A 24,520-nucleotide genomic window follows, 5' to 3' on the forward strand; every position below is an offset into this window, starting at 1 on the left:
TCGAAAGACTGCCCTGCCTAGCCTAGAACTTACTAGTAGGCCAGGCAAGCTTTGAACTCACAAAGATCTGTCTGCCTCTTTCTCCCAAGTGCTGTATTAAAGATGTGTGCCATTGGGGGCTGGTGAGATGGCTCAGTGGGTAAGAGCACCCGACTGCTCTTCCGAAGGTCCAGAGTTCAAATCCCAGCAACCACATGGTGGCTCACAACCATCCGTAACAAGATCTGACTCCCTCTTCTGGTGTGTCTGAAGACAGCTACAGTGTACTTACATATAATAATAAATAAATAAGTCTTTAAAAAAAAAAAAAAAAAAAAAAGATGTGTGCCATTACTTCCAGCAGCATACCAAATCCCATGTCACCTTTTTTTAAAGGTGAGCATGGTGGTTCACACTGCAATCCTAGTACTCAGGAGGCTGAGCAGGAAGATGAACGTTAACAGGATTTGAATAATATAATAAATCCTAAAACCAAAACACCATAGTGCATTAAACAAGTAGCTGGGTAGAGAGGCTCTAATCCCAGCATTCTGGAGCTGAGGTGGGAGGGTTGATGGGAGTTCAAAGCCGCTACATCGTAAGTTTCAGGCCAGTTTGGCCCACAAGTGAAACCCTGTCTTGGAGAATACAAACAGCAAATGAAGTGTTCTGTGTGCTTACATACTCAGTTATACATAATGTGAACCCGTGACCCAGCTAGAGTTTAAAAGGCAAGTGTTTTCACGTCACTCTGCTTATGGAACCATGAGAGGCTCCTGAGTATGCCCAGGAGACCCCAGATCACTCTTTGTGAAGCAGTAATTTATTTAACGTGTTACTTGTTTATTGATAATTTTCATATAGTAAAAGAAAGCCATTTGATTCGTTTAAAAATATATAAAGTATGTTTATAATCCCAGTATTAGGGAAACTGAAGCTGTTACATTTCGAGGCCAGTCTGGGCCACAAAGGGAGACCATGTCAAAAAAAAAAAAAAGAAAGAAAAAGAAAGAAAGAAAGGAAGGAAGGAAGGAAGGAAGGAAGGAAGGAAGGAAGAAAGGAAGAAAGGAAGAAAGGAAAGGGGGAGGGGGAAGGGGAGAAGGGGGAGAGGGAGGAGAGACAGAGACATAGTTTATCTTGTACTCTGTGCTGCACATTGATCAATGCGGTGAACTTTAAGAATCAGGTGTCTACGTTTTGTTTGCTCACAATAGAGGGACCCCAGAGCTGATTTGTGAAATAGGACGCAAGGGCTGGCACTATACGAATCTAGGGAAGCAATGGTTCTGACCAGATGTAGTAGGACCTCTAACAGGTTCTGAGCCTCGGGCTGGAATGTAGCCAGAGATCCAGGCCACCAGGGTATGGGAGGTGGGCAGGGTCAGAGCCCCATCAAACCAGTAATGTAATTTGATGAAGTTAAGATTTCTAAATGGTGTAGGAAAACAGCAGGAAAGCTGAAATGGCTAAAGTTCTGCGCAGAGAACAGAGAGGTGACTCAGAAGTGAAGCAGCTTCCCAGCCACCCGCCTCAACAAGACCAAATGACGCAAACGGGCTGGGAAAAGAGCGCACACTACCTGGTGGAAGCTTGGGCCCCGGCGCCCGCCGTAGATGTCGTGACAAAGCCGGCGCGTTGCCTTGGCGCCCATAAGACGCCGCCGAGCAGCCACTGTGGATTTCATCGGCGAGCTCCCTCGGTCACCATGTCTGTGCTGGACGTGTTGTGGGAGGACCGCGACGTGCGCTTCGACGTGTCCTCGCAGTGAGTCTCAGGATGCGCTGAGACCCCGTGACTATGGTCCCCTGCGGTCTTCGGCCCTGCCCTGGCCAGCGGCCTATCTCAGTGTGCGCCCATCAAGGCTGTGACCCTCCGCGTCCTGCGGTGGAGGGGACATAGGGCAGGGATTCCGGAAAGCAGGGTTCTAGAACAAAATCCGGAATAGCATTGCACACTACGGGCCTCTGCACGGTTGGCGTGTCTGTAAAATGAGGGCGGTGGGAGTGAGAATTCTCCAAAACTCCCGACCACGCAAAGCTTGTGTCGGAGCTAAGATTTCATTTAGTCCTTATCTAAATCTTTGAGAGCTTGTTATAAAGAAGCCCTGTTTGTGGGGGAATATGCTTAAAAGAGGAGATGGTTAAAAACCCTTCCTGCCCAGAAATCAGGGAGGGGGTCGCTGAGATCGTGATGGAAAACATAGAAGCTGAAGTTCTTGGATCAATAACTACACGGCGCCTCAGCTGCTTCCTAATGGTGCTTTATCATGAGCACTGTCTCCTAAAATAGAAAAAATGAGATATTGGTACATTTCTCAGTCTTTGTAGTAACTGGATGCCTAACATAGTATTCGTTCCTTTTGGAAGTTGAGGGAGGAGGTATTTGTGAAATTACAAAGTACAGTAACTCATTACACACCTTCTATGGCTTTCCCTGTAGTTCAGGGAGTGCCGTGGGTCTTAATCCAGACGAACCCTGTTTTCATGAACATTTTCAGTTTACAGACATCTGTCTCAAAAATCAAGACAGGAAAATAAGAGGGGTTGATTATCACACACCCTTCCTCATTCTAGTGCAGGAGAGTAGTCGTCACACAGCTAACTCAAAGGATCAAACGAGCCTGTGGAGATAGAGTGCTTTCTGTGCGCATCATTCACAGTGGAGGTCAGAAGTTAATTTGCAAAGCCGGGCGTGGTGGTGCACGCCTTTAATCCCAGCACTCGGGAGGCAGAGGCAGGTGGATTTCTGAGTTCGAGGCCAGCCTGGTCTACAGAGTGAGTTCCAGGATCAGCCAGGACTGTACAGAGAAACCCTGTCTCGAAAAACCAAAAAAAAAAAAAAAAAGAAGAAGAAGAAGAAGAAGAAGTTAACTTGCAGAAGTCGATTCTCTCCTCTGACTGTGTGGGTCCCAGGGATGACAGACACTCAGGTCATCAAACTTGGTGGTAGCCACCTTTACTCGCTGACCCACTCACTACCCTCCTGAGGATACACCTCATACAACCCTTTTAAAAACCATCCTCTCCGTAACCGCCCGACGACCTTCCTCTACTTAGAAACCTCTGGGGGTTGTCCACCACTGTCCACAGATAAGGCCTATACTTATCATCCTGCAGTCTCAGGTTCTTTGACTCTTCTCCATAGTTACACTTCTCTCCCTAGTCAGTGCCCTTTCTTCAGAGCCATGTCCCTTCTGTTCCTCTTTTTCAGTCATGCATCCTTTGCTCTTTTCCATTTAGTTATCCAAGACTCCGCTTCTGGTCCTAGCTGACTCTCAAGTGGCCCTGGTCTGTTCAGGCACCACTGACTCGTAGGGTCTAGAAGTGCATGAGCAGTCCGGGCTGTATACTTTACAGTACTGGCTGTCCTGTGTCTCTGTCTCTCCTCTCTAAGGAGATGGACAGCAGATGAAGTTATACACCTCGCATTTATGCTTATTTTAGACAGATGAAAACAAGACCCGGGGAAGTCCTCATTGACTGTTTAGATTCCATTGAAGACACAAAAGGAAACAATGGAGACAGAGGTGAGCACATTGGAGTTTTACATTCTGGTTTAGTTTATAAATGTTGGTTCATGGGCTGGTGAGATGGTTCAGTGGTTAAGAGCACTGACTGCTCTTCCAAAGGTCCTGAGTTAAATTCCCAGCACCCATGTGGTGGCTCACAACCACCCATAATGAGATCTGACACCCTCTTCTGGTGCGTCTGAAGACAACTACAGTGTACTTATTTATAATAATAAATAAATCCTTGGGCTGGAGTGAGCAGGGGTGGAGCAATCGGGGCCAACTGAAGTGAGCAGAGGTCCTAAATTCAATTCCCAACAACCAGATGAAGGCTCACAACTATCTGTTCAGCTATAATGTATACTCATATACATAAGATAAATAAACAAATCTTTCAGCCCTCAGGATGTATTGATAGGAAGATCAGAAGGTTGAAGCCATTCAGGATTTGGGTTTTTGCTTTGTTTTGTTTTGTTTTTTGATTTTTTTTCTTCCTCAGAACAAGGGTTTGGGGAAGTTTGGCTACAAAACAAATAATCCACTCACTGTACCTAAATCCTACGCAGAATCAGGAAGCTTTGTTTAAATGAAGGCTTACGGGAATGTGCAGTGTCTGGTTTAAATGGAGGAAGAGAGGAGGTGGGGAGTTCTGCCTTCAAACCCTCCACATCTGCTCCTTTCAAGCAGTTTCCAAGTGACCAACCTACGGCCATGTCCCATTCAGGACCCCCTGTTTTAAAGCTAGGAGTAGCCCAAGAAGATTAGCACATTTAATCCACTTCTAAGAACTCTGCCGTGAAACTGTCAGATTAGCGTGGGGATTGATGCTGTGGAAATGGGGCAAGGAGATTCCGTGTTGGGGATATTAGAAGACACAGGGACAGAGAGCGGAACCTAGGCTTGGAAGGATGGGCAGGAGCTGCAGGGAGGAGTCCCTCAGGAGAAAAGAGGCAGCCTGAGACTCCTATAATGTGTAGGAGATGAGCAGTGAGTGCAAACTGGTGACCAGAGCCACCTCTTCTCAGCCCATAACTGTTTCTGAATATGCTAATAGAATGTGTTAAAGACAAAATACTACCTAAGTGAAATGGTACAAGGAAATCAATGTACCTTTAATTTTAAGTAATAAAATATCAGTTTGTAAAGCATTAAAATACTAAGCCAGGCTTGGAAGAATACACCTGGAGCCCTAGCTACTTGGGTACTGAGACGGGAGCACCTGTGGAATCGCCTATATGATAAAGTGTTACCATCTAAACAAGGATGGCTTTAAGGAACCTAGTGTAATAAAGGTTTTCAATCTGAAAGAGCAGGGTAGGAAGAGAGGAAAGGAAGGGGCGGGCTGGGACTTAGAGCTCTCTGCTAGAGCTCTCGTCTGTCAAGTGTCATGTCCTGGATTCACCGCCTTTGTTCCCACTTCATAGAAGAAAGGAAAAAATATATAACCCCTCTTAACACTTTATTAAAATGTTTTAGTTAAAATATAATTATATTGGGCTGGAGAGATGACTCAGTGGTTAAGAGCACTGACTGCTCTTCCAAAGGTCCTGAGTTCAATTCCCAGCAACCATACGGTAGCTCACAACCATCTATAATAGGATTCGATGCCTTCTTATGGTGTGTCTGAAGACAGCTACAGTGTATTCATAAAAATAAAATAAACCTTAAAAAAAAAAAGAGCCAGATACGGTAGTGCATGCTGGTAATTAATCCAACACTCAGGAGTCTGGGGACAGAGGCAAAGGCAGGTAGATCTTTATGAGTTCCAGGCCACCAGTCATGGCTAAAAAAGGAGAGAGAGGACTGGCATGGTGGCCTGAGCCTTTAATCCCGGCACTGGGGAGACAGTTAGCTCTCTGTGAGCTTGAGGTCAGCCTGGTCTACAGAGAGTTCTAGGGCAGCGATGGCATAGTGAGAGACCCTGTCTCAAAGACAGAACCATAGAGAGAGAGAGAGGACATAATGCAGCTTGTAGTTACGCAATATTAGAAGAGTCAAGCAGCCCTCAGTTTCACCAGTGGATAGGATAGTAAGAGTGTCTACTTTATATTTGTACTGTTACGTAAGATTGCACATACAAAATGAAAAAAGGAGTTGCAAATCATATACACTTTAAAAAATTGTTAAGAGCAATCGAGGGAACATTGGAAGGGTTGGAGGAAGGACAGGGAAGGAGAAATGATGATATAACTATATATATTTTCTTAATTTAAAAAAAATGTATATGAGTATACTGTAGCTGTCTTCAGACACACCAGAAGAGGGCATCAGATCCCATTACAGATGGTTGTGAGCCACCATATGGTGGATGGGAATTGAACCCAGGACCTCTGGCTCTTGTTAAAATTGTTTTGTCCTCCCCATTATTTTTTGAAATTGGATATTTTCTTTATTTACATTTCAAATGTTATCCCCTTTCCCGGTTCCCCCCCTCCGCCCCCGGAAACCCCCTATCCCACCGTGCTTCTATGAGGGTGTTCCTTCATTCCTTCACCCACCCACCCACTCCCACCTCCCCACCCTCAATTCCCCTACACTGGGGCATCTATCGAGCCTTCATAGGACCAAGGTCCTCTCCTCCCATTGATGCCTGATAAGGCCATTCTCTGCAGCATATGCAGCTAGATCCATGCGTACTCTTTGGTTGATGGCTTAGTCCCTAGGAGCTCTGGGGAGACTGGTTGGTTGATATTGTTCTTCCTGTGGGGTTGCAATCCCCTTCAGCTCCTTTGGTCCTTTCTCTAAGGAGCCTGCTATGGCTGTCTCCTGAGAGGCCCTGCCAGAGCCTTACAAATACAGAGACGGATGCTCGCAGCCAACCTTTGGACTGAGTGTGGGGTCCCCAATAGAGGAGTTAGAGAGAGGACCGAAGGAGTTGAAGGGGATTGTCCTCCCCAGTTTTAATCTAAACTCCAACTCAGTTCTATTGCTAGTAGGCTTAACTCTGAGTTACTTGCTCCAGCCTTGAAGAACTGCTTCGTTTGCAGTCAGTTTTGCCTATGCCTCTGGCAGAATTGGGAATATGAGGACATGGTTAATTTAAATGAGAGCCGTGGGGCTGGAAAAATGGCTCAGCAGCTAAGAGTGCTTCCTATGCAATGATAAGGACCAAGGTGGTCCTGTGCACACATGTGCACACGTGTGCACACGTGTGACACCAGCACTAAGGTGGGCTGGGGGGCTTGCCACCTCAAAGAAATACTGTGGAGAGTATGGAGGAGGACACTTAATGTTCTCCGTGCACACACATGCACACACACACACCATGAGAATTACTAAGAGAGACTCGTATAACATCATGTATCAATTCTACCTGACAAAAGAAAGTTAAGGAAGGAAGGAAGGAGGGAGGGAAGGAAGGAAGGAAGGAAGGAAGGAAGGAAGGAAGGAAGGAAGGAAGGAAGGAAGGAAGGGTTTATTTTGTCCCACAGTTCTAGGGTAGAATCCACCACAGCAGGGAAGTCACAGCAGTAGGAGATACTTTGTCCAGCCCATGCACATTTTTTTTTTAAAGTCATTTAAATTGGGTTGCCCTCAGACTCTCTGTAGCGAGCTCTGGTCCTCCGGACTCCATGCCTGAACACTTGGATCACAGGCATGCGGCTAGTGCAGTGCTGGGCGTGGAAGCGCGCACTGTTCTGGTCTGTGCTGTGAGATGGCCTAAGTTAATTTGTTGTTGCTTGCTTTGCTTCTAGGTAGACTCTTAGTCACAAACTTAAGGATCATCTGGCATTCCTTGGCATTGCCCAGAGTCAATCTTTGTAAGTATCTTTCTTAGACAAGATGCGAATGAAAAGATTCCTTTTTCAGGAAAGTTGGATGGTAGAGTTTATATTTAAAACAAACAAATCTAAAGTGCTAGGGACAGGTCTTGGTGGTAGAGCACTTGCCCAACATGCTTACGGCCCTAGATTTAATCCCCAGCCATGTAAAAGAACAGAAACAGTTTTCTTCTAAGTGATACCATGAAGCATGTGGAAATAGGAGATTGCTATTTAAGGAAACTGTAAGAAATCGAAGACTGATCACAGTCTATTTCGTAATGCAAATGAAATAATGTTCTTTTTTCTTTTTTCAGTTGGTCAGTTTTGTATCGTGGGCATATGTGGCATTGCTACTTTTACACAGGATGGTTTTTGTCTTTAATTTTTTTATTATTTTGTGTGTGCATGATGTGTGTGGGTCAGGTTGGTATGCCAAGGGACGGCTGTGTGGTATGGGTTCTCTCCGTCCACCTTTGCATGGGCTCTGGAGATGAGAGTCAGGTCTCTGGGCTTGTGCGGGTGCCTCCCCTGCCCAGCCTCCCCTGCCCAGCCTTCCCTGCTCCTATCTCTGGTTCTGTTTTTTCATTGTCTTTGAAAACATGCCGTATAGCTTGTTGCCTTTTTTTTTAAGTGTGACAAATCTAGCCATATTTTTCTATTGGCATAGTGGTGGAAAGGGTTTTGTTTTGTTGGTAGATGATGCATGGGTTTTAGACATTTTCTTTTCCCATATTAGGAATATTTTTATTTTGTCAAAGTAGTACAACTGACCCTCAATTTCTTGTAATCATTTATTCATTCTCCCTCCCTCTTTCTCCCCTCTTTTTTTCTTTCTTTTTTTTCCCTTCTTGAGAGGGGGGTCCCACATATTCCAGACCAGCCTCTAACCTGCTGTGTCCCTGAAGATGACTTGAACTTCTGTTCTTGCTGTCTCCATCTTCTGAGTACCGGGGTTATGCGTGTGCACCACTGTGCTCTGTTATCCGGTGCTGAGCATCAGGCTCCAGGCTCCGTGATGCTAAGGAAGCACTCTACCCTCTGAGCTCCGTTCCTACCCTCAATTTGTGTTCATTCCATAAAAACTTAAGAAGTTGTGCTTCTGCTCATGTTTAATTTGTAAAACATTAGTGTCTGGGTTTTTAATTTATTTTACAATACTGTGTTTCTCAGTTTGTAACCTCATGCTCCGTGTTTCCTTTGTCTTTATTTTAGCTATTGGTTACAACTGCATATTGAATATCACAACAAGAACTGCTAACTCTGTAAGTCTGAACAATCCTGGTGACGTAGATGTGTCGTGACGAGACATTAGATGCTTAAGATAAGGCTTGCTTCCACCTTAAATGGGAACTTGCTCTTTAACTCTGAAACTTTGTAATAAATTTGACTTTACAGAAACTGCGAGGCCAAACCGAAGCTCTTTATATATTGACAAAATGCAACACTACCCGGTTTGAGTTTATATTCACAAACCTGGTTCCCGGGAGCCCCAGACTTTTTACTTCTGTGATCGCAGTGCACAGGTACAAGGCAGAGTTTTGACTCTATCAACTTACTTTGATGTGATGGTGTAAAGGGTAAGGTGTCACACATGTCTGACAGTATCTTCTAGTTGCAAATATCACAGAGGTATTTAGAATAATACACTTCATTATCAGATAAGAAGCACCTTGAAAGACTTTATAAAGCACATTTGTAATGCCACCACTCTGGAGGATAAAGCAGGAGGGTTAGGGGGTCTGGGCTATCCTGGGCTACATAGCACCACCCTCTGTAAAATATAAGAATACTGAAAAGGTTCTACTAAATTACATAAAAAAGAATTTCATAGCAGATAAACATTCAAATGTTTTACCTAAATAGTTTCTCTTTATACTTATTCACATTATTGCTCGGTTATTACCAATGCTTCTCTGAACATCTGTGTACAAGGGTTTGTCTCGGCATATGCCGAGGGGCTGAGGCACAAGCTGAGGGCTGAGCGCTTGCCTAGCCTGCCTCAGGCCTTGGAGCCCTTCTCCAGCACTCTAGCAAGGACACGTTTTCTTCTCCGTGGTCACGCACCTGAACCATAGCTCACTTAAGGAGTGCTGTGACCAAGATGAGAGAGAGAGAGCACTTAGTAAATTCGAGGCCAATACTACCTTTTAAAAAATACAGTAAAGCCAGGCATGGTGGTGCACGGCTTTAATCTCAGCACTTAGGAGGCAAAGGCAAGCCAATGTCTGTGAGTTTGAGGACAGCCTAGTCTCTGTTACACAGAGAAACCCTGTCAGGGTCACACCACCATGACAGAAGACTGCAGTCACCCATCCTTACTGAAAAAGAAACTAATTCTTTGTTTTTCTGGGTTTGTTTTTGTTTTTGCTTTTGCTTTTGCTTTTTGAAGCAGTCCTATTCAGTAGCCCAGGCTGGCCTAGAACTCAGTGTGTTGTCCAGGATGGCTTCAAACTGTCAGTTCTCCTGCCTCAGCTTCCCAAGTGATGAGACTCCAGGCATGTGCTATACCACACCTCACTGAAGAGCGTTAACTTTACCGTAATAACTGAGTGGTGTCCAGAAGCATCAGCGACGTGGATTTTAACACAGCCTAACAAACCACATTTCCCATTCCGAGTGACCGGGCTCCCGTTTGTTCTGTTTTGTAGAGCATATGAAACTTCTAAAATGTACCGTGACTTTAAGTTGAGAAGTGCAGTCATTCAGAACAAGCAGCTGAGGTTACTACCACAGGAGCATGTGTATGATAAGATCAATGGCGTATGGAATCTGTCCAGCGACCAGGTATCTATCGTGTACAGTACCTAGCCTTTTAGGTCTGTTTCAACAGCTGTTTCCTTCTCATCATTGGGGCTGCGTAATCGTTAGCGTTAGCACTGGCCAACTGGATAAGTTAGTGTTACAGCTTTAGACATGGAACAATATTCTCATCATTCATATTCTTTCTCTTTCTCTATTCTCTCTCTCTCTCTCTCTCTCTCTCTCTCTCTCTCTCTCTCTCTCTGTGTGTGTGTGTGTGTGTGTGTGTGTGTGTGTGTGTGTGTGTGTGTGTGTGCGTCTCCCAGGTTGGCTCTAAACTCATGGTCTTCCTGCCTTAGCCTCCCAAGTCCTAAGATTATGAACGTGAATCATCACATCTGGCTGTAGTTTCGATCTAGTCAGTATTGAAGAGTCATCAAATATATCTGAGATAGATAGATAGATAGATAGATAGATAGATAGATAGATAGATAGATAGATAGATAGACAGGTGGATGGATATGATAGGAGTATAAGATTTTACTCTAAGTTGCTTTAACTCCTTTGTTCAGGCATATCACAAGGTTTTTTCTGTTGTTTTTGTTGGTTTTTTTTCTTTACAGATTTATTTTATTTATATGAATACATTGTAGCTGCCTTCAGACACACCAGAAGAGGGCATCAGATCCCATTACAGATGGTTGTGAGCCACCATGTGTTTGCTGGGAATTGAACTCAGGACCTTTGGAAGAGGAGTCAGTGCTCTTAACTGCTGAGCCATCTCTCCAGCCCATATCACAAGTTTTGAATGATAATTATAGAAAGATCTAATACTTATGCTATGTGCCAGAGTCTATGCTAAAGTCTTTAAAAAGCTGAGGGTGAGGAGATTATTTATTCAAATCTCCATTTTACATTTTACAAACTACACCAAGAAGAATTGTGTGGGTCAGTGGAACACACATGCACACACACATGCACACGCAGTAAATTTTTTAACTATGTCCTCAGACAAATACACTGACTTTGATGTCTAACTGTTCTGATGTCCTATCCTGCTGCTTAATGACTGCAGGCCCAGGCATTCAGTCATGTGGTTGTGTTAGTTTGTAAACAGTGAGTCACTGCTACTCAATAATGCTAAATTCTTATGTTAATCTACTGCTGTCATAATGAAAATTATTCTGGGTCTTAGGAAACAAAGACTATTGCTTCTCAGCCTTTTTGCTAAGTTCAAGTGTGGAAACAAAGGCTAGGGGTACTAATAAGCAACCATTGATTTACCTCTGTCTGTCTGTCTTCTGCAGGGGAATTTAGGAACTTTTTTTATTACCAATGTGAGAATTGTGTGGCATGCCAATATGAATGACAGTTTTAATGTCAGCATACCATATCTGCAAATTGTAAGTACATGCATGTTGGCTACCTTCTTTAAATGTAGAATAAATAATACAGTTAATAACTGGATGTTTGGGGTTATATGAGTTCTGGCTTTTTCCCTTTTTATGGGCTCTTAACTAAAAGCAGATTCTTGGGGCCAGTAAGAGAGCTCAGCAGGCTAAGGTGCTTGCAACCCAATCTGATGACCTGAGTTCAATCCCCATGACGCTCATGGTGGAAGGAGAGAACCAACTCCAAAGGTTGTTCTCTGGCCTCTGTACTCATGGTCACGTTGGCATACGTGTCCCTCCCCAAATAAATGTAACTAAAGTATACTTAAGTAAATAAATAAAAGCATAGTTTCAAAATGTTGGTTCTGTTATTTTAACAGAGAAAAGACTTAATGTATTTATAAGTAAGGCATAATGGTGCACACTTTTAATCCTAACACTAGAGCAATGAAGGCAAGAGGATTTCTACAAGTTCTGGCCTAGTCTACATAGCAAGTTTTTTGTTTTGTTTTTAAGATTTATTTATTTATTATATATAAGTACATTGTTGCTGTCTTCAGATACACCAGAAGATGGCATCAGATCTCATTACAGATGGTTGTGAGCCACTATGTGGTTGCTGGGATTTGAACTCAGGACCTCTGGAACATCAGTCAGTGCTCTTAACCGCTGAGCCATCTCTCCAGCCTCTACATAGCATGTTTTAGAGCAGCCAGCCATGGCTACATAGCTAGACTATATCTTTAAAAATAAATAAATAAGTATTCATAACAGTTATGAACTTGCCTGCATTTTCTCCCCTTTGTGGCACTAGGAATTGACTTAGAATCTTGCATTTGCTAGGCAAGGATTTTGCCACTAAGCCGTGTCCCAACCCTCAACTCTCCCTCAGCTTGCTATTAAGAACTATGCAGTGTGTGATGTGTGCACAGCCTGCGTTCTGCCCCCCGATCCCTCATCCCTGCTCTAGGGAGGTAGACAGCTGGATCTTTGTAAGTATGACACCATAGCAAGTTCCAGACCAGGCAATTGTGACATAGTGAGACTATATTTCAAACAAAAAAGAAAAGAAAAAATTTAGTATCTGAAGGAATGTGGATGTAACTCACCAGTAGAGTGACTTGCTAGAACGTACAATCCCCGACACTGAAGAGAAGGCTTGGAGAGATGGCTCAGTGGTTAAGAGTGCTTGCTGTTCTTCCAGAGGGTCCCAGTTCATTTCCTAGCCCCGATATCAGGTAACTCACAGCCTCCTGTTACTCCAACTCCAGGGGATCTGACACGCTCCAAAGCAGTTGTTCTCAGCCTTCCTAACACTGCAACCCTTTAATACAGTTCCTCAGGCTGTGCTGACCCCCAACTATAGAATTATTTTTGTTTCTACTTTGTAACTAATTTTACTACTGTTATGAATCATAATATAAATGTGTTTTCAGATGGTCTTAGTTGTGACATGCATACAGGTACAAGATCATACACATAAATGAACATTAGGAAAACAGAAGCAAGCCAGGAAGCAGCAGTCCTCCTTGGCCTCTGTTTCAGTTCTTGCCTTGAGCTCCTGCCCCGACCTCCCTTCACGGTGGACTATGATTAGGACACGTAGGCTGAAATAAACCCTTTCCTCCCAAGGTTGCTTTTGGCCATGGTATTTTATCATAGCAACAGAAGCCCCAAGACAGTATCACTGCACACTCAGTGATCAACAGTCAAGACGACCATGAACCAACACAGCCCAGCTACTGAGGAACTTCACCCTGGCAGAGGAAGCAATGCATTAAAGGAATAATCAGAGTGCGATGGGAAGGAGATCTATGGAAATGCGATCATTAGTTTTATTTGTGATATTGGAGATCGAACCCAGGGCCTTGTACAAACTAGGCAAATTCTCCACTGCTGAGCCACCTCTATAGGTAGAAATAATTTGTCGGGCTGGTGAGATGGCTCAGTGGGTAAGAGCACCCGACTGCTCTTCCGAAGGTCCAGAGTTCAAATCCCAGCAACCACATGGTGGCTCACAACCATCCATAACGAGATCTGACTCCCTCTTCTGGAGTGTCTGAAGACAGCTACAATGTACTTCCATATAATAAATAAATAAATCTTTAAAAAAAAAAAAAAAAGAAAAGAAATAATTTGTCATCAATGCTGGGAAGACCTGGTAGTCTGCATGAGTATTTGACAAATTGTTATTTATACTTATTGCTTTGCTTGTTTAGTTTAGTTTGAGATGTTTTTGAGGCAGGTTCTTTATAGTCCAAACTAATATGGGACATACCGTGGAGCCCAGGCTGGGCCTCAGATCCATAGCAGTCCTCCTACCTCACCCTCCAAGTGTTGAGGTTACAGTGCTATGCCACCGCACAGTGTTCACTGCTGCTCTGTATTCATTTGTGGCTATTGCTCACCTAGCCTGACCCTTGTTATGCTGAATAATTACTAAGTGGTGAACAACCTGTGCTTTCTGGTCTTCAAATAGAATATTTTTTTTTGTTATTTAAGAATAGGGCTGCCAAATGTGGCTTCTGGAATGAATTCAGCCTGACCCAAACAGCTTGCAATGTGATACATCACGGCTTGTCACTGGAGGAGTCATGCTCCAACTTCAGCTCCAGCCTCAGCACTGCCTTGACTCCTCCACAGTCCACAGGCCCAAGTGTGTGTGTGTGTGTGTGTGTGTGTGTGTGTGTGTGTGTGTGTGCGCGCATTTGTGTCTTCATAGGCCCAAGCCATGTGTGTCTGTGTGTGTGTGTGTACATGTATGTATGTGTATTTGTGTCTTCATAGGCCCAAGCCATGTGTGTCTCTGTGTGTCTGTGTGACTCTACTCCACAGGACCATGCCATGTATGTGTGTGTGTGTTTGTGTGTGTATGTGTGTCCTGTCTTACTAGCTTGTGTCACTTAGATAAGTAGAGGTTGATGTTTGTTTTAACTTTCTATTGCTGTAATGAAACTCCAGGATCAAAAGTAACTTGGGGAGAAAAGGGTTTATTTCTGTTATACTCCACATCACAGTTCATCACTGAAGAGACTGGAACCTGGAGCTGAGAACAGAAGCAGAAACCATGGAGATGTGCTGTTTACTGGCTTTCTCTACAAAGAAAACAGACCGTTAAGCTTTGAGCACCTAATGGCTTTTCTAACCCAAAGTTCAAAGGCCACTACATTCCTCCAAAATACATGGTCAGGTCTGTCCCAGCAGTAACCCAGGAGCTGGTACAAATTTCTCTCTTAGTTAAGGTTTCTGTTGCTGTGTTAAACATCCTGACCAAAATCAATTTGAGGAATAAAGGGTTTCCTTACTAGAGAACAGTCTATCACTGAGGGAAGTCAGGATAGGAACTCAAACAAGACAGGAACCTAGAGGCAGAAACTGATGCAGAGACCTTGGAGGGGGGCTGCTGGCTTGATCCTCATGGCTTGCTCAGCCTGCTCTCCTATAGAACCAGCCCTGAGTAGCACCAACCACAAAACATAGATCATGGATCAAGGAAATGCTACACAGGCTTGCCTATAGGCCATGGGTGGGGACATTTTCTCAGTTGAGGTGCCCTCTTCCCAGATGACCCTAACTGTGTCTATTTGACAAAAACACAACCAAGACAAAGTGTGAGAAACAGAATGGTACGGATAACTTTAATCTTGCTTTAGGAGCCACGAAGGACACTGGCGCCTCATAAGTGGAAGATCGTCAGCCTTTTGTGTGAAAGTCAGAAACCCTGTTGACTCTACAGAGTTGGGAATATCTGTGTATGGCTTTTTTCAGTTTACCACCTGTCTTCACATTGCTGTTTACTGATTCCTGCAGGAAGAGGGTAAATGAGGGGCCTCTAATCCTTAGACTATGAAAAGTAGTGGGTGTGGTGATTCACACCTATAGTCCTTAGCACTCAGAGGCTAAAGCAGGAGGATTGCTCAGAGTTCCAGGCCAGCCTGAGGCACATACCCTGCTTCAAAAGCCAGGACTATAGCACAATACATAAAAAGTATGTATTAAAAAGTTGCTACTATCAGATAATAATGTGCATGTTTTTTCTTTTTCATTTTATACAGCGTTCAATAAAGATCAGAGATTCAAAATTTGGTTTGGCGCTTGTCATAGAAAGCTCTCAGCAGGTAAGATAGTCAACATTTTTACTAAACTGATAAACTTTTAACTATGTAACTAGGTTTTTAGTTGCTCTTCTATAGTAGTCAGTTTACATGCAAGGATATCAGCTATAACATGGAGATCGATGACGTGCTTGAAGTCTTATAGCAACTGTCTCCCTAGGAAGAGTCCTACCTACCTATGTGTGTTTGCCACCACAAACTCAGGCGCCTCCTGCCTCATAGATGTGAGTCACCACATCACACTCTACAGTTTGCTCGTTAGATGGATACAGTCATTATCGCTGTGATATTACTGTAATCATGACGGAAATCACTGCTAGGTCAACACATTTCATACATTACCTCAATCTAATAACTCCATGAAGTGGTGGCTGTCTTCTCCCTGCTCTTACAGTCCTGGGTCCTGAGGCCTGGAGGAGTTAGGAACCTCCCCCCACCCCACCCCACCCCTACCCCACCCACCCCCCACCCCCGGAATCTCAGAGCTGCCGGGGCCGGGGACGAGACTGTTTTCACCCCGTTTGTCTCGTTTACACTTTGAGAAACGGGGATTCTCAGACTGAACAGTATCCGGTTATAGGCTGCTGCGTACCCAGTATGCGGACGTACATCTGAGTCATTTAAAGTACTTTACTGATGGACATGAACTCCATGAGACCAGGCTGGTCCCGAGCTCTTGGTTCTCCTGCCGACCCCGTTTGAGTGCTAAGTCAACAGGCATGTATGGCCATATCCCAAATACAATTTTTTTTAAAGTGAGTTATTGGAGGCACTATTCTAGTTACTCTCCACCCCTGCACCTTATAGTCAACTCAAAAGACGGGAAAATTATAAAATTACTTCTAAATTTAAAAATGAATGTCAAGCCAGGTGTGGTGGCGCACGCCTTTAATCCCAGTACTCGGGAGGCAGAGGCAGACAGATTTCTGAGTTCGATGCCAGCCTGGTCTACAGAGTGAGTTCCAGGACAGCAAGGGCTATACAGAGAAACCCTGTCTCAAAAAACAAAAAACAAAACAAAAACAAACAAACAAAAACAAAACAAAAAATGAATGTCTATCCTCTCCCATTTACTAATTGTCCACTATGTCCCAGGATCTGTACCAACTGGATATACTTTTCCTGCTTAATAAAACCACTTGATAACCATTTCATAGTTTTTAGAAAGAGTAAGGGAAGAATATTGTCCACTATTAGCTATTATATTGATCTAGAATTGAACCCAAAAGTATATGCTTTTTTTTTTTTTTTTTTTTTTTTGGTTTCCTGAGGCAGGGTTTCTCTGTGTAGCCCTAGCCCTGGCTGTCCTGTGACTTGGTCTGTAGAACAGGCTAGCCTCAGACTCACGGAGATCCATCTGCCTCTGCTGGGATTAAAGGTGTGTCATCACCATCTGATCCTTTTACCTCTTACGCTATGCCACTTTTTTTAAAACACTCTTTCTGCCAGCCTATGGTCAATCATAGTCAAGATTCTTTCCAAACCCTTTAAGGACATAGCTTCAAAGAGACCATTTTGTAATGGACGGTCTATTTCTTCTCAAGACCTAGTCCAAGAAAAACCTCAGTTCCTTTGGCCAGCACTCTCCACTGTGTGTTTCTCACCTGGGAAGATCAGCTTGTGTTTAAATAGGAAGTTACATGTGATCTGGACACACATCCAACTATGAGGGAGGCAGGGCTCAGGGCAGAGTTAGAGACGAGCTGCCCCTGTGGTCCTGAGGCTGGTGGCTCTGCCGTGGATCCCTGGAGGCTCGCTGTCCTCCTCTGCTCTGTGTCTGCAATTTTCAGAGCAGAATTCATTTCTGTAGAGCAGCTTAGGCTGATGTTCCAAAACAAGGCCAGTTAGAGTGATTCCATCATATCCTGAACGTATTGTTCCTCAGGCTTTGGCTTGGTTTGGTTTTGTTTTTCTTATTTTGTTCTTATAGAGTGGAGGATACGTCCTTGGCTTTAAAATAGACCCTGTGGAAAAACTACAGGAATCAGTTAAAGAGATCAACTCACTTCACAAAGTCTATTCTGCCAGTCCAATATTTGGAGTGAATTATGAAATGGAAGAAAAGGTAATTTGTTCAATTGTTTCCATGCAAAAGTAGACTCGGTATATACAAACTATAAGCATATATGTAGAGCTTGGGCCAATGAGCACAGCCCCAGACTGGCCATCTCTAGTTGGTGGCTGTTACTGTCTTCTAATGGGTTACTTCATCTTTCATTCCTCTGTGCCCAAGTTGGTAAGCAGCCTTTCAGGTAAGTGTCCGTGTACAAGGCTCTTCTGCCACTACAGCCCCATCTACTTGGACAAGCCTTCAAGGCCTCGTGGATACACTCCTATTCCTTTTGTCCCACCCCGCAGCAGATCCAGAGTCTGTCCCATCAGTGCGGCCCATCTTCATTCTCTTAACTAGTGCCTCTGACACACTAGTGTAGTTTTTGATTTAGGATTTGTTATTGTTGTTTTGGTTTTTGTTTTGTTTTTTGTTTGTATGGCCAGAGCTCTTCAAGCTCCTGCCTTCTTAGATTCAGCCACTGTGGTGCTGGGACCTGACACATAGACTGTGCCCAGCTAGTTTTGAAATGTTTCAACCGTCATGTCTTCCCATCTGCTCTGGTTATGGTACCAATCCCTACTCCCCAGGTACGCTGGCTTTCCATTGGTCTGCAGCTGTCTTCTGATCTGTCACTCGCATCCCCACTGTCTGCACTGGTGCCCTCACCCAGACTCTATCTCCGGCACCCCCTATTTCAGCCCCATCACTGACCACACCATCACAGGTCCCCTCTCTGCTCAGTTGCTGGGCCCCTATGTATACCCTAATGTCGGTATCCTCACCGTCCACTTTCATCAGTACCCTGCTGGTATGCAGACTGCCAAGCCATTTCACAACCACTGTCTTCAATCTCTGCTCTCCCACATCAGCGTGTAACCTGAGAGAACCAGGAAGCAGGCAGGGCACAGGGAAGCTCATGGCCTCTGACTTCTGAGAGGCCCTATCTCCCCCTTCTCTGCATATCCTTCAGTAATACCACTGCCTGCTCTGGAATCGCCTGTGCTTTCTCTTGATTCACTCTGTGCATGTGTGCTACGGCGTGCGTGTATGGAGGTCAGAGGACAGCGTTCACACGTCAGTTTTCTCTTGTCATGACAGTCCAGGGGCCCTCATCTTGGGGTTCCCCTTTCATTTCCTCATCTTATCTTGCATATTGATTTGCTTTTACCAGTCTTCCTTGTGCCGATCCCTTCCTTTCCATTCAGACTGTGATTGCTGCTTGAGGAATAGTATAAAATCAGCAGTCTTTGGAACCTGACTTTCAGCCCCAGATTTCCTGAATCCTAGGCACTGTTAGCTTCCCGTTTCCCGTTTCTCATTATTGGATCCAGATAACCTCCTCACAGCTACGTGTACATAACCTCACCACTCCATGGACACAACCTCAGCTGTGTGCATAAACGCATGGCACACAGGTGTCTCCTGGTGGCGTTGCTCCACTTCCTGTCCTCTCTGACTCTCATTTCTCCTCTTCCTCTCCTTCCTCTCCCCAGATCCTACCCATAACTAGCAATGGCCACCCACTCTCTCACTTCTCGGGCACCCTCTAAGTTCTTCAGGGTGCGTCTCTGACTAGCCCCTTTCTGTCTGAAAGAACAGCAATTGTGTCGAGTTTTTTCTTTTAAAAACATCTCTAAATACATTAAATATATATACACATTTCCTGTTTTAATAATTTTGATGTCGTTGACTGCAGATTTAAAACCTGACGCTTAGCTTGTGCACCTCAAACTGGTTTTACTATGAGACTATAGATTATAGAATCACTGGTGTGTTATGCATTGTGTTACCCTTAACAAGCATTTGTAGTTCTCACAGTCCATTTTTCTAAGATAAAACTGGCTTAATATTGACTCTGACATCTTCTTAATTTTTAGCCACAGCCACTTGAAGCTCTGACTGTTGAACAAATTCAAGATGATGTGGAAATAGACTCTGATGACCACACGGATGCTTTTGTGGTGAGCACCAAAGGAGCTATTACATTTCTTATGTTGTGTATCTGAGTCATGTTTAATTAATAATGCTATGACTGTGTAAAACATAGTAAAACCTGATATTTTTGACATGAGTTTGAGGGAAATTTTCTAAGTGAAAGAATTTCTTTTGTGAGAATGCTTTTAAATTCTCCACCTAGGAAATAGTTTGAGAACAGTTATCTAGAGGATTTGATTTGTAGCTTAGAGTCTTTACAGAATTCATCTTTATGAAATGAGCTTTAATTTACATTATTTTAGAAGGATATATGTTTGAGTAATATACTTTGTTGTTTCCAAATAGGTATTATTTAATCAGCCAACATACTAATGTTGGGCTGGGTGTGGTAGCACAAGCCTTTAATCTCAGCGTTCAAGATGGAGAGGCAGGTGGATCTCTGTGAGTTCAAGGCCAGCCAGGCAGACAGGGCTACATAGTGAGACCTCATCTCAAAAAACAAACAAGCAAATGCCTTCTAATGTTTCCATATCCTACTGTCTCATGATTCTGACCATAACACACACCTTCCTCCAGTAATAAGTAGTTTCAAACAAAGCTGTAAACTACTCCCCTCCAGCTATGTCCTGACGCACTGAAGTGCCAGTTACTCTGGTTTGGTTTGTTTCCGGTTGGTTTTGTTGCCTCTGTTTTGTTGTGTTGTTGTTGTTGTTGTTGTTGTGACGTGGTTTACACTTACTGTTTTGTGGGGGGTGGAAGGGAGAAGATGTGTGGAGGTCAGACGACAGCTTTCAGTCTTCTCCTTCCACCTTGTGGTCCCATGATCACCCACCAGGGGTCACATTCAGGTTGTCCCTCTTGGTGGCAAGTGCCTTTTTATCCACCACCTTGTTTTGTTTTTTAAGATGTGTTATTTTTTAACCGTTTGTGTGTATGTTTGCGGAAGAGGAGGTGCACATAAAAGTGTTGGTGCTCTTAGAGGCCAGAGGCTGAGCTCAGATCCCTGGAGCTGAACTTAGAGGTGGTTGTGAACTGCCTGACACGGGTTTGGGAACTGAACTCAAGGCCTCTGGAAGGGCAGTACATGTTCTTGGGTACTGAGGCACCTCTCTAGCCCCTGACCTTGAACTCTTAACCCTCCTGCCTCCAAGTGCGTGTGCTGGATTGCAGCCACCATGACAGCCTTCATCCTGCCTTACCATCATCTCCCAAAGCAGAAGCAGAACAGCCTTCTCACAGCTCCAAAGCCTGCTGTCTCCTCTCAGGCCAATAGTCCTCTACGTCAATTAGATGAACTGCTCAGAGCGGAGGTTCTCAACACTTGGGTAGTGGCCCCCATGAGGTTGCATATCAGATATTACAGTATGATTCATAACAGTAGCAAAATTACAGTTATAAAGTAGCAACAAAATAATGTCAAAATAATGGTTGGAGTCACCACAGCATGAGGAACTGTATTCAGCATTAGGAAGGTTGAGAACCACTGGCTTAGAGCATAAAGCACAACTAACATTAATACTGGCATTAATAACAACATTAAATTGTTGTTGTTGTGTTGTGTTGTGTTGTGTTGTGTTGTGTTGTTTAAGACAGGTCCTCACAGTGTAGCCCTAGCTGGGGAACCCAATGTGTAAACTAGTGTGGCCCTTCACTTGGAAAGCTCTAACCTGCTTCTCCCTCCCAAGTGCTCATTAAGGGACTAAGGGCCCGTGCCACCACAGGAAATGTGTCAATGGCAGCATTATAGGTAGAGAAACTATTAAACAACAGTAGCCAAATGTGAAATATACTTAGTAAATCTTTCTGAAAATTAATGCTCCTTAGAACATGTAAAATATCATTTTCTTTATCTTATAGGCGTATTTTGCTGATGGGAATAAGGTAAGGACATTTTACCTATTTTTGTTGTTAAGTTTCAATGTTTACAGCACTTAGCAGTCACTAACTTAGTGAAACACTTTTCTTTTTTTCCTCTTCCTTGCTCATCTTCTGTTCCCATCTCATCTTCCCTTCCCCAAAGCAACAAGATCGTGAACCTGTATTTTCAGAAGAACTGGGGCTTGCAATAGAGAAACTGAAGGATGGATTCACACTGCAGGGACTTTGGGAAGTGATGAGTTGATCTTGAGTTGTTGGATTCACACTGCAGGGACTTTGGGATGAGTTAATCTTGAATGAGTTGAGCTGGACCTCTATTTAAAGATATCTCAAGATTAAAAGATACTGCTTGCCTGCTATATAGGCTTGGGATATTTTATATATTCATAGCTTTTATATTTTATATTTTAAGACGTTTTTAATTATTAAGGAAAAACTCCTTAATTTTAGAAAACTGTCAGTTTTCTAAAAATTATATTTAAAATTGCAACTGAAGTGTACCTCGTTTACAAATGTTAATATTGTACCTAATACTTGTAAAAATATTGATTTTCAGATATTAAGTGATTGTATCATGTTGGATTTAATAAAGACTTTTATGCAGCACTAATTAATGTTTTGAAAGTATTATTTAAAAAAAATAAGATCATTCTTAAGAATAATTAAATACTTCTTTTTTTTTAATCAAATACTTCTTAACTAGACATTTAGTTTAAATATATTATCACAGAACTTGAAATGTAAAACTGTCGGTCCTTAGCTCTGGGAAAAAAAGAAAAAGAAAAAGAAATGTAAAACTGTAATTCAAATTATAGTTCTATTTGTTTGTTGTTTGTCTGTTTATCTGTTTTTGAGACAGGGTCTCACTATGCAGCTCTGGCTGCCCTAGAACTCGCTCCGTAGACCAGGCTGGCCTTGAACTCACAAAGATATATCTTTGCCTCTGAGGCCTCCCAAATTGCAGTTCTTAAATACATCATTTTTAGGGGTTTGTTTTTGTGAAAACTAAAAATTTTAACTATGGTGTATATCACTACAGAATGTTAATACTGTTAATTTATAAATAATGTCATGATGTTTGGGCACGAATGCATCTGCTTTATAAGGAAATTGTTTTGTCCATTCATTGACAACCTTGTTTGTATTCATTGAGAGTCCTTTGAAGATTTCTCAGATAACATTTGCAGACCTTTCCAACATCATTCAGTTGTTTTGGCTACAGTGACAGTCTGAAGAACATTTATGGAATCTTTCAACAAATAATTGTATTTATCAAAGGCACCATTTTTCATTAGTGAGAAATGAGCAAGCACGTAAATACATTTAAAATAAAATCTAATGCTACGTACAACCACAGCAACAGTACAACCTAGTGCTGTCTAGATTCACTAGAAATTGATGAAAAACCTGTACATGGGTTTCTTCATTGGAATGAGAAAGGATTTCCAATATTTAGAGATTACAATTAAAATGCCTGCTCACCAACAAGAAATCAGCAAACATTCCCCGCTGTTTACATCTGACCCACTAATCTATTCAAATGTTAGGTGTTACGTTTGGAGAGGGGTGAAACACGTATTGTTTAAACAGGGGAGCAGCTGCTAGTTCCATCCAGTGTGTTAAAACCTTTCATGACATCTATAAATGGAACAGAACCGTTGAGCCCTCCCTTCAGCTGTCACCACGGCAGCTGACAGAGCCATCAACTCACTGTGATAGAAAAGAAAAGTGCCCTTTATGGAGAGAGAACGGAAAGCTTGAGAATACATAATTCCCTGAATTTGGGATGTTTGCTCATTCAACACATATTTGTGGAACATCCATGAGGCATAGGGACTATATGGACAGAACACAAACCCACAGTACACACGTCAGGTCTTCACTGAACTTCTTTTGGGGGTCACGTTTAAGAACAGCAGCCATTGAGGCTTTGGCATCTCTGTAGTTCTACTGGGTTGAGGATGCGATCATGGTCCTGTCACAAAGGACTTCATGAAGAAATGTATAATGCCATCTAGATGTAAAGGAAGAGACAGTTGGAGAAGTGACAGGGTCTATTCACACAGCCCAGGCTAGTCTTAAACTCACTGTGTAGTGGAGAATATACTCGCCTCACAGGTCCTGGGATTACAGGTGTGTGCCACTTTGAAATCACTTCTTTGTTCCATGGGGTGTCCCGTTATCAGCAGCATAAATATGTCTCCAGAACTATATTTTCTTAAACAAGGCCTGCTCTCGAAATAATGCAGGTGATAGAGTTGCTCACCCTGATTTTACTGTCTCCGGGGACAGCATTTTTCTCGTAGGGTTGCATCTGTTCTATTTTTTAACTTTTTATTTTGTGAAAGGTATGTTTCAGCACAAAATATTCCTAGTTTGTATGTGGATCTTTTCTTTTCCCAAAGACTTAACTGTTTTTCTCTGGTCTTGATTCCTTTTAAATTTTTGTCTTTATTTTCCTTTTTTGTATTATTGTCATTTCATATCCCTTGTATAGCAAGACAGAATGTAAATGAATTTGATAATTTAGTAGTAATTATAGTTTTCCCACCTAAAAATAAAGATAATTTAGAATATTTTAGAAAACTAAGTTTCTCTGCATCTGTTGCTTCAGTTATGATGGAGAGATCACTTAAAAGGTTATATAAAACTAAGAAGTATATAGACATCTTTACATTTCCTACTCGAAAAAGAAAATCCTACCTACTTTTAGTAGGAAGCAGCAGTCTTTATTTTAAACCATCGGACTCATAGCTTATGAGAATTGCAGTGAACTCACCTCATATTCTTGACCTTGGCATCATTAATTCAGACAGCCAAGTAGCTTGCCACTAGGCCATTTTTAGAGAAGTGACTCATTTTTATGATCCATTTTGTTTCTGTTAGCTCAGTAAGCGTCTTGTGGCCAGCCTTTATTAACATATGTTTCAGGGCTCTCTGTATTTCGTGGCTTTCCACTTCACCTGAATGCCCTGTTTCTTAGCAGTTTCCTTAGTGACCAGAAGTCCCAGTTGTTATTTTCAATCTCAAACAGCTGAACAGCAGCACTCCTTTCCAAACTAGCTCTCCTAAATTCCCGTTGTTAGAGCCGGTGTCTATATTTAGCCGGTGGGATTAAATTGCAAAGGCTTCAGGCTGCGCAGGGCATACTGATCTGC

The 24,520-nt window shown here is 42.9% G+C and overlaps 1 protein-coding gene across 3 annotated transcripts; it reads left to right on the top strand.

Moving 5' to 3' along the window:
* Positions 1-1,248: 1,248 nt before the first annotated feature.
* On the top strand, positions 1,249-21,972 carry Bbs5 (Bardet-Biedl syndrome 5 (human)). 3 transcript variants are annotated; one of them, NM_028284.3, is made up of 12 exons: positions 1,572-1,743; positions 3,423-3,505; positions 7,183-7,248; positions 8,464-8,513; positions 8,647-8,774; positions 9,900-10,035; positions 11,298-11,393; positions 15,437-15,499; positions 17,427-17,561; positions 19,427-19,510; positions 21,342-21,365; positions 21,505-21,972. In NM_028284.3, exons 1-12 carry the CDS (start codon positions 1,685-1,687, stop codon positions 21,604-21,606), a joined length of 1,026 nt encoding a protein of 341 aa, NP_082560.1. In that variant the 5' UTR covers positions 1,572-1,684; the 3' UTR covers positions 21,607-21,972. The 3 variants fall into 3 exon arrangements, with proteins under 3 accessions (XP_006500307.1, NP_082560.1, NP_001349635.1); NM_001362706.1 differs by lacking the exon at positions 8,647-8,774; XM_006500244.4 differs by lacking the exons at positions 15,437-15,499; positions 17,427-17,561; positions 19,427-19,510; positions 21,342-21,365; positions 21,505-21,972 and adding an exon at positions 13,884-14,186 and having other exon boundaries at positions 1,249-1,743.
* The last annotated feature ends 2,548 nt before the right edge of the window (positions 21,973-24,520 follow it).

This window comes from Mus musculus, chromosome 2 (assembly GCF_000001635.26).
Source record: "Mus musculus strain C57BL/6J chromosome 2, GRCm38.p6 C57BL/6J".
Classification (NCBI taxonomy): domain Eukaryota; kingdom Metazoa; phylum Chordata; class Mammalia; order Rodentia; family Muridae; genus Mus; species Mus musculus.

Excerpts from the sequence above, each read along its gene's own strand:
- Bbs5 (XM_006500244.4), top strand. The coding sequence starts at position 1,442 with ATGGCTAAAGTTCTGCGCAGAGAACAGAGAGGTGACTCAGAAGTGAAG. Across the intron at positions 8,775-9,899 it reads TCTGTGATCGCAGTGCACAG|AGCATATGAAACTTCTAAAA; the intron begins GTACAAGGCAGA and ends TCTGTTTTGTAG. Across the intron at positions 11,394-13,883 it reads GCATACCATATCTGCAAATT|AATAGGGCTGCCAAATGTGG; the intron begins GTAAGTACATGC and ends TTGTTATTTAAG.